Source organism: Acanthochromis polyacanthus, chromosome 24 (genome assembly GCF_021347895.1).
Source record: "Acanthochromis polyacanthus isolate Apoly-LR-REF ecotype Palm Island chromosome 24, KAUST_Apoly_ChrSc, whole genome shotgun sequence".
Classification (NCBI taxonomy): domain Eukaryota; kingdom Metazoa; phylum Chordata; class Actinopteri; family Pomacentridae; genus Acanthochromis; species Acanthochromis polyacanthus.
Genome location: NC_067136.1, coordinates 3,426,132 through 3,435,985, shown reverse-complemented (window position 1 = coordinate 3,435,985; position 9,854 = coordinate 3,426,132). Strand labels below are relative to the sequence as shown.

At 37.4% G+C, this 9,854-nt stretch overlaps 1 protein-coding gene across 1 annotated transcript; it reads left to right on the top strand.

Moving 5' to 3' along the window:
• The first annotated feature begins 1,015 nt into the window (after nucleotides 1-1,015).
• LOC110967519 (lecithin retinol acyltransferase-like) lies at nucleotides 1,016-9,112 on the top strand. The gene is made up of 5 exons (XM_022217164.2): nucleotides 1,016-1,574; nucleotides 2,624-2,729; nucleotides 5,285-5,359; nucleotides 6,156-6,308; nucleotides 8,833-9,112. The coding sequence occupies exons 1-5, from the start codon at nucleotides 1,357-1,359 to the stop codon at nucleotides 8,986-8,988; spliced, it is 708 nt and encodes a 235-aa protein (XP_022072856.1). The 5' UTR covers nucleotides 1,016-1,356; the 3' UTR covers nucleotides 8,989-9,112.
• The last annotated feature ends 742 nt before the right edge of the window (nucleotides 9,113-9,854 follow it).

Sequence of the window (9,854 nt, the reverse complement as noted above, 5' to 3'; positions counted from 1 at the left end):
TGTGTGTGTGTGTGTGTGTGTGTGTGTGTGTGTGTGTGTGGGGACAGGTGCTGGTTATACTTGTGGGGACCAAATGTCCCCACAACTGTAGGAAAACCGAAAACTTTGTCACTTGTGGGGACCTCATTTGGGTCCCCACAAGTTTAAACACTGTTTTCTGGGCCATGTTGTCATTACTGAAAAAAGTAAAAGTGCAAAAACGTTTCTTTAGGGTTAGGCATTGTTTTGGTCTGGGTTAAGGTTAGGGTTGGGTTAGGGTTAGGGGTTGGATATGAATGGGAGTCAATGGTAGGTCCCCACAATGATAGAAAAACACAGTATGCATGTATGTGTGTGTGTCTCTTTGGGGCTGTTTTGTGTCTTTGTGCGTCTGTGTGGCTGTTTTTTGTGTCTTTTATTTATAATTTAGTGTCTATCTGTTTTCTGTGTGTCTGTTCCATCATTTTTCCTCTTTGTGTGTCTGCTGTGTTACTCTGCAGTGTGTAGTCCTGCTGTTGTGTGTGTGTTGTATTACAGTGTGTAGTCCTGTAGTTGTGTGTGTGTTTTGTTACAGTGTGTAGTCCTGTAGTTGGGTGTGTGTTTTGTTACAGTGTGTAGTTCTGCTGTTGTGTGTGTGTGTGTGTTGTGTTACAGTGTGTAGTCCTGTAGTTGGGTGTGTGTTTTGTTACAGTGTGTAGTCCTGATGTTGTGTGTGTGTTGTGTTACAGTGTGTAGTCCTGTAGTTGGGTGTGTGTTTTGTTACAGTGTGTAGTCCTGATGTTGTGTGTGTGTTTGTTACAGTGTGTAGTCCTGTAGTTGTGTGTGTGTGTTGTGTTACAGTGTGTAGTACTGCTGTTGTGTGTGTTGTGTTACAGTGTGTAGTCCTGTAGTTGGGTGTGTGTTTTGTTACAGTGTGTAGTCCTGATGTTGTGTGTGTGTGTTGTGTTACAGTGTGTAGTACTGCTGTTGTGTGTGTGTTGTGTTACAGTGTGTAGTCCTGTAGTTGGGTGTGTGTTTTGTTACAGTGTGTAGTCCTGTAGTTGTGTGTGTGTGTTGTGTTACAGTGTGTAGTCCTGTAGTTGTGTGTGTGTGTTGTGTTACAGTGTGTAGTACTGCTGTTGTGTGTGTGTTTTGTTACAGTGTGTAGTCCTGTAGTTGTGTGTGTGTGTGTGTGTTGTGTTACAGTGTGTAGTCCTGTAGTTGTGTGTTGTGTTACAGTGTGTAGTACTGCTGTTGTGTGTGTGTGTGTGTTGTGTTACAGTGTGTAGTACTGCTGTTGTTTGTGTGTGTGTGTTGTGTTACAGTGTGTAATCCTCCTGATCTCCTCCCAGCAGCTCTATAAACCTCAGCTCCTGTTCTCTCCTTCAGTCCTTCAACATGTTTCCCCTGCAGCTCCTCACACTGACAGCCGTCTCCACGGCAACACTCGCACCGCCGCAGGAAGAGCAGGAGAAGAAGAAGAAGAACCAGGAAGTGGAGAAGAAGAACCAGGAAGTGAAGAAGAGCGGGTACGACGTGATGTTCAGGAGAGGAGATCTACTGGAAGTCCCTCGAACTCTCTTCACCCACTTTGGGATCTACCTGGGAGGAGACAGGTGAGTCAGAACGCTGCCTCCTGATTGGTTGGATGTCCTGGTAGAAGAAGGAAATGAGATTTAGTTTGTGCTGTGGCTGATTTGTGTCTCTTTGTGGTTGTTTTGTGTCTCTTTCTGAACATTTTGTGTCCCTTTATGGTAGTTTCGTGTCACTTTGTGGTCGTTTTGTATGTCTTTGTCATTTTGTGTCTTTGTAGTTGCTTTGTGTCTCTTTGTGGTTGTTTTGTGTCTCTTTGTGGTTGTTTTGTGTCTCTTTGTGGTCATTTTATGTGTCTTTGTGGTAGTTTTGTGTCTGTTTGTGGTTGTTTTGTGTCTCTGTGGTTGTTTTGTGCCTCTTTGTGGTAGTTTTGTGTCTCTTTGTCATTGTTTTTTGTATTTGTGGTTGTTTTGTGTCTCTTTGTGGTTATTTTTCATCTGTTTGTCATTGTTTTGTTTGATTTTGTGGTTGTTTTGTGTCTCTTTGTGGTCATTTTGTGTCTCTTTGTGGTTGTTTTGAGTCTCTTTGTTGTCATTTTGTGTCTCTTTGTGGTCATTTTGTGTCTCTTTGTCATTATTTTTTTGTCTTTGTGGCTGTTTTGTGTCTCTTTGTGGTTATTTTTCATCTCTTTGTTGTTGTTTTGTGTCTCTGTCATTATTTTTTTGTCTTTGTGGCTGTTTGTGTCTCTTTGTGGTTATTTTTCATCTCTTTGTTTTGTTTTGTGTCTCTTTGTCATTATTTTTTTGTCTTTGTGGCTGTTTTGTGTCTCTTTGTGGTTATTTTTCATCTCTTTGTTGTTGTTTTGTGTCTCTTTGTCATTATTTTTTGTCTTTGTGGCTGTTTTGTGTCTCTTTGTGGTTATTTTTCATCTCTTTGTTGTTGTTTTGTTTGCTTTTGTGGTTGTTTTGTGTCTTTTTGCAGTTATGTTCTGTCTTGTTGTGTTATTTTCAGTCTTTGTGGTTGTTTTGCATCAGTTGTGTCATTATTTTGTGTCTCTTTTTCCCCAGATAGACTAAATGTTGCTGATTTAAATGTTGTCCCTCCTCGTCCATCTCTTCTTGTTTTCCTCCAGAGTTGCTCACTTCATCCCTGACATTTTGCCCGTCGTCTCCAGTGACCAGTTCAGGATCAAGCAGGTGGTCACCAACACCAGACTCATACTGGGAGTACTGGCCAAGGTAGTCTGAAGCCAATACACTGATACACAAGTTTGTCTCTTTAGGTTTGGGCTCATTTTGTGTCTCTTTGGTGATATGTTCTGTGTATTTGGGTTTGTTTTGTGTTTCTGTTTGGTTTTATTCTGTCTCTTTGTGGTAATTATTTTGTGTATTTGTAATTATTATGTACACACGTGGACAAAATTGTTGGTACCCCTCAGTTAAAGAAGGAAAAACCCACAATTCTCACTGAAATCACTTGAAACTCACAAAAGTAACAATAAATAAAAATGTATTGAAAATTAAATAATCAAAAACAGCCATCCCTTTTGAATTGTTGATTAACATAATTATTTAAAAAAACAAACTAATGAAACAGGCCTGGACAAAAATGATGGTACCTCTATAAAAGATTGAAAACTATTTGACCAGAGTGACATGATTAACTCAGGTGTGTCATTTAATTGACATCACAGGTGTTTCCAAACTCATAATCAGTCAGTCTGCCTATTTAAAGGGAGACAAGTAGTCACCCTGCTGTTTGGTGAAAAGGTGTGTACCACACTGAACATGGACAACAGAAAGCGAAGGAGAGAATTGTCCCAGGACATCCGAAAAAAAATGATAGACAAACATCTTAAAGGTAAAGGCTATAAGACCATCTCTAAACAGCTTGAAGTTCCTGTGACAACAGTGGCTCATATTATTCAGAAGTTCAAGACCCACGGGACAGTAGCCAACCTCCCTGGACGTGGCCGCAAGAGGAAAATTGATGACAAATTGAAGAGACGGATCGTTGGAATTGTATCCAAAGAGCCCAGAGCAACCTCCAAAGAAATTAAAGGTGAACTCCAAGGCCAAGGTACATCAGTGTCAGATCGCACCATTCGTCGTTGTTTGAGCCAAAGTGGACTTCATGGGAGACGACCAAGGAGGACACCACTGCTGAAAAAACTCATAAAAAAGCCAGACTGGAATTTGCAAAAATGCATGTTGACAAGCCACAAAGCTTCTGGGAGAATGTCCTTTGGACAGATGAGACCAAACTGGAGCTTTTGGTAAGGCACATCAACTCTATGTTCATAGACTCAAAAACCAAGCATACGAAGAAAAGAACACTGTCCCTACGGTGAAACATGGAGGAGGCTCAGTAATGTTTTGGGGCTGCTTTGCTGCATCTGGCACAGGGTGTCTTGAAAGTGTGCAAGGTACGATGAAATCTGAAGACTATCAAGGCATTCTGGAGAGAAATGTGCTGCCTAGTGTCAGAAAGCTTGGTCTCAGTCGCAGGTCATGGGTCTTCCAACAGGACAACGATCCAAAACACACAGCCAAAAACACCCAAGAATGGCTGAGAGAAAAGCGTTGGACTATTCTAAAGTGGCCTTCTATGAGCCCAGATCTGAATCCCATTGAACATATGTGGAAGGAGCTGAAACATGCCATTTGGAGAAGACACCCATCAAACCTGAGACAACTGGAGCTGTTTGCTCATGAGGAGTGGGCCAAAATACCTGTTGACAGCTGCAGAACGCTCATTGACAAATACAGAAATCGTTTAATTGCAGTGATTGCCTCAAAAGGTTGTGCAACAAAATATTAAGTTATGGGTACCATCATTTTTGTCCAGCCCTATTTCATTAGTTTGTTTTTTTAAATAATTATGTTAATCAACAATTCAAAAGTGATGGCTGATTTTGATTATTTAATTTTCAATAAATTTTTATTTATTGTTACTTTTGTGAGTTTCAAGTGATTTCAGTGAGAATTGTGGGTTTTTCCTTCTTTAACTGAGGGGTACCAACAATTTTGTCCACGTGTGTAATTTTGTTTTCAGTTTTGTGTGTTTTTATGCTTATTTTGTGTCTCTTTGCTGTCGTTTTATGTTTTTTTGTCATTTTAGGTAATCTTTTTCATTGTTTTGCAGTCTTTTTTGTGTCTTTGTGGTGTTTTTGTGTCCCTGTTTGGTCATTTTATACATTTATGTGTTCTTTTGGTTGTTTTGTGTCTGTTTGTGGTCATTATTTTGTGTATTTGTGGTTGTTTGTGTTGTTTTTTGGAGACTTTGTGTCTCTTTATAGTCGTTTTGTGTCTCGTTGTTATTTTGTGTCTTTTAGGTCATTTTATATTTGTTTTTATCTCTTTCAGGATATTTTGTGTTTCTTTTTTACTGTTTTGTGTCTCTTTGTACTCTTTTTTGGGTCTTTATGGTGTTTTAGTGTCCATGTTTGGTCAGTCTATATCCATTTGATGGGATTTTATGTTTCTTTGTGGTCGTTATTTTTGGGTCTTTATAGTCATTTTTGTCTGTTTCTTCTTGTTTTGAGTCTCATTGTGGTCATTTTGTGTTGGTTTTGTCTCATCCTTCTCATTTTGTGTTTCTTTTTGTCTTTTTTCTTGCCTGTTTATGGTCATTTTTGGGTTGCTTTGGTGGCCGTTTTTCATGCTGCAGCACCTGAGCTACAGGTTTTGTGCAGAACATAATTTTTCTATAATATTGTCGGGTTTTCTTTAGTTTTTTAATCATTTTTTAAACATGTTGAGACTGAGGAGTAAATGTGATGTTGTGTTGTCAGTGTGGCAGCATCAGGGTGGACTCGGTGGAGGACTTTGCCTACGGATCAGAGATTCTGGTGAACCCAATGGACAGGGTGAGCAAAATGTTTAAATCATATTTAATGTCCATGATCACTAACGTCTGGTAGGCAACCTCTTTCTCACTCAAAGCTGCTTATTTCAGCATTCTAACGATGTTTTCTCTATATATTTCTGAACAATATCTTATGGATTCAAGTAAAAGAAGGATTAAATGCAAGAAAACATTCAAATCCGAAGCAAAAGAATGAGAAATAAATGATTTAAATATGAAAACTTTCAGTGTTTTAACCAGAAATGACAGAAAAGCACATAAAAATTCACCTAAATGGTCTTTACTGGACTGTTTTGTTGCACTTCACTGCATCTTTTTGTGCTAGAAGTTTTTCTGAATCCATGTAATATATTCAAATATTCATATTTTTCTAGTATTCGATATATGAACATACTGAATAACAGTATAATACACACTACTGCATTAGTGTACTTACTGCAATGAGACTGAAGTAGTGCCTAGAGATGATAAAAATAAAGCAACAAAAACCAAAGAGACAAAGCAGAAATCATACTTTATTTTAGCCTTAGTAAATTTAAATATATGTTGATGTGGTTAGTTTGCTGAAAACGGTAAAAATCTGTCAAAAAAAAAAAGATTTTCGGTAAAAAAAAGTACTGAAATATTCATAAAAATCTGACTTAAATGTGTTGTTTTGTAGAATAGGTTTCACACATTAATGAATATTATTTCAAATGGCTGTTTTCATTTTGCAGCCCGATTAGAAAGAAAAAACAGATGAAGAAAGCTCGTGTTTCCTTCAAAATAAAAGCCCTAACGGCGGCCTGTGTTTGTAGATGTGCAGCCGTGCAGCGCTGCAGGAGGAAGATGTGGCCTGCCGAGCTGAGAAGCTGCTGGGAAACGTGGAGTACAGCCTGCTGTGGTACAACTGTGAGCACTACGTCATGTACTGCAGATACGGAACCGTCATGAGCTTCCAGACCTTCCAGGTGACCCACATGGACATCAGGAACACCAGAACATCTGCGTTCCCTCATCAAACGCAAAGAATCACATTACAAGTTAGCGTTTTGTTTTTAGAAAGTCGTTCAGCAAAGTCACTAAAATGTTAATGTTTCAGACAATTAAAGACTAAGATAAGAAAATTGTTGTATATGATGCAAAATGACCACAAATGACACAAAACTACCACAATGGGGCTCAAAATGATCCCAAATAAATACAAAACAACCACAAAAGTACACAGTATGATGATATATAACATAAAATAGTGTTCAATAGACCAAAACAACTACAAAGGTATGCCAACATGACTTAAACACAAAACAACTATAACAGGATGCAAAATGATTCACAATAAATACAAAACAACTGCAAAAATACACAAAAGAACCACAAATTATGCAAAAACAACTAAAATGAGACACAAAACAACTACAAAATGACCAGGAGGCTGCACAAAGCTACCAGAAAGGGTTGCAGAATGACCCCAAATGATCAAAACTCAAACGAGGCGGAAAACAGCTACTAAACTACACAAAAATGAGCACAAATGATGTGAAATGACCAAAATGATACCCTGCACAACTACAAGATGCAAAGCAACCACAAAGAGACTCAAAATTATGCCAAACAAATACAAAACAACTACAAAAGTACACAATGTAATGTCAGATAGATAAAAGCAACTGCATAGCTACACAAAATGACGACAAAGACACACAAAAGTACCAGAAAGGGATGTAAAATGACTACAAATGATCTGAAAAGAACTAAAACGAGGCACAAAACAGCTACAAAACTACACAAAATGACCAGGAAGATGCACAAAGCTACCAGAAAGGGATGTAAAATGACCCCAAATGATCTGAAAAGAACTAAAACGAGGCACAACACTACACAAAATGACCACAAATGATGCAAAATGACTGAAACAAGGCACAAAACTGCACAAAAATAACTACAAATGACACAAAATGATTCAGATTGAATACCAAACAATGGTTTGTTATCACTAGAAGTTGAATCTGTAATCAGCTGTTAGATAACAGAACTGGTGTTTCAGGAACATGGTACAATGTAATAAAGACTTTTCACCCAAACTAACCCAGATACCTTTAACCTGAGAATACACAAGTCTAAGTACTATCCACCCATCAGTCTAAGTACTATCCACCCATCAGTCTAAGTACTATCCACCCATCAGTCTAAGTACTATCCACCCATCAGTCTAAGTACTATCCACCCATCAGTCTAAGTACTATCCACCCATCGGTACTTTCCTCATGTGGTAAATACTGCATATTGTGGTGTTTTGTCCTGCCTCCAGTCTGGCCTCCAGACTTCAGTTTATTTGCGGCTGCAGCTTATGTGTGATCATGAATCAGACCAGGTTCTAATTGGGTTAATCTTCTGAGTTGCAGCAACCAGCTGAAGGCTCCATTGTTCTTGCTCTGATGTAGAAACTCTGATTCATCGAATCACTGTGGCAGAATTTAAAACTACGTGCTGGTTTCTGGACTGAAGGGACAGTTTGACTCATTTCTTAAAATCTGATGCACAGGTTATAGATGTTGCAAAAATGGTCATTGAAGGCACAGAACAGAACATGAAACTACTGCAAATGGATAAAAAAATTAGCACAAGGAGACTCAAAACCACAAATAAGGTTCAGTGGAGATAAAACAACCACAAAGAGACACAAAATAACTCCATAGATCATCGCAGATTTAAAAATGAGCACAGAGAAATCTAAACTGACCAGAAACAGAGAATGAGTAGAAACATCTGACATGTAGCTGGAGCTTTCATTCATTCCTTCTCCTTCTCCTTCTTCTTCTTCTTCTCCTCCTCCTCCTTCTTCATCATATTCTTCTTCTTCTTCTCCTCTTCCTCCTCCACCTTCTTCTACTTCATAATCATCATCTTCTTCAACATCATCATAATCCAATTCTCCTTCTTCTCCTTCTTCATCATCATCATCTTCTTCTTCTCTTTCTTCTCTTTCTCCTCCTTCTCCTTCTTTTTCTTCTTCATAATCATCATCATCTTCTTCTTCTCTTCTCTTCTTCTTCTCCTCCTTCTCTGTCTTCATCATCATCTTCTCCTCCTCTGTCTTCATCATCTTCTTCTCCTCCTCCTTCTCCTTCTCCTCCTTCTTTTCTTCTTCATCATCATCATCTTCTTCTTCTTCTTCTCCTTCTCTGTCTTCATCATCATCATCTTCTTCTTCTCCTTCTCTGTCTTCATCATCATCTTCTTCTCCTCCTCCTTCTTTTTCTTCTTCATAATCATCATCATCTTCTTCTTCTCTTCTCTTCATCTTCTCCTCCTTCTCTGTCTTCATCATCTTCTTCTTCTCCTCCTCCTTCTCCTCCTTCTTTTCTTCTTCATCATCATCATCTTTTTCTTCTTCTCCTTCTCTATCTTCATCATCATCTTCTTCTCCTCCTCTTCCTCCTCCTCTTTCTTCTCCTCCTCCTCCTCCTCCTCTTTCTTCTTCTCCTCCTGTAGTTCTGTAAGACAGTGAGGAAGCTGCTGCTGAGTCGTCGTGTTGCCAAGGCGACGGCGTTGCTGTTGTTGTGTTTGCTGCTGTACGTTGGAGCTGCGAGTGTTGGTTTGGTGCTGCTGACTGCTCTGCTGCCGTTCATCATCTGGATGGCTGCATGAAGCAAACCGCCCATCATCACCAGGAAGGAAAAGCTGAAACAAGTCATTTAGTCAGAGGAAAACAGCAGCGTCTCACTCTGTAAACACCCAATAAATCACTTTAAATAAAAAGCTTTTCAGCACATTTTTAATCTCACTGTGTCTGTGTGCAAATCTAGAAAAAAATGATTTCTTTATATTTAGTTTCTTTTCTTCTTTTACATTCAGTTTGCAATTTAATTTGATGCAGTTTTATTTTATGAATTATAAAAATTGTATCATACTTTATCTATTTTATTATTGCAATTGTTTTTTTTTAAATTTTATTCCATTTGTAGTATTTGCTTTATTATATTATTATATTATTTTAAAGTTATTTTAATATATGGACTTGATCTGTTGTATAAACTTTTTTTTAAAAGTAATTACATTTGTATTATAGATATTTATTTAATTTCATGACTTTATTTGTAGATATTTATTTTTATTTTTTTCACTTTGTTTACATTTTATTTTTTGTTTTATAAGTTTATTTGTTTTATCTTTAAATATAATTTTAACTACATTTGTTCAGTCCATTTTTGAATAATTATGTTTATTTTAATTTTTGTTTTGATTGCATTGTATTATTAGTTTTATTACATTTATTTTTTATCATGTTTTATGTATTTACGTTCCTTTTTTATTTTGTATGAGAGAAAATTGCAGTTATGTTCTAGTGCATTTTATTAATTTGCAATTCATCTTATTTTATTTTGCATTTAGGAGAGAAACATAGCACCTTTTTGTAGTTTTTATTATAAATACTTCAAATATTTTATTAATATTTTATATTAATTAAATTTATTTTATCTTACAAATAGAACCTTGCATTTTTATAGTTTATA

Excerpts from the sequence above, each read along its gene's own strand:
- LOC110967519 (XM_022217164.2), top strand. The coding sequence starts at position 1,357 with ATGTTTCCCCTGCAGCTCCTCACACTGACAGCCGTCTCCACGGCAACA. Across the intron at positions 1,575-2,623 it reads ATCTACCTGGGAGGAGACAG|AGTTGCTCACTTCATCCCTG; the intron begins GTGAGTCAGAAC and ends GTTTTCCTCCAG. Across the intron at positions 6,309-8,832 it reads TGAGCTTCCAGACCTTCCAG|TTCTGTAAGACAGTGAGGAA; the intron begins GTGACCCACATG and ends CTCCTCCTGTAG.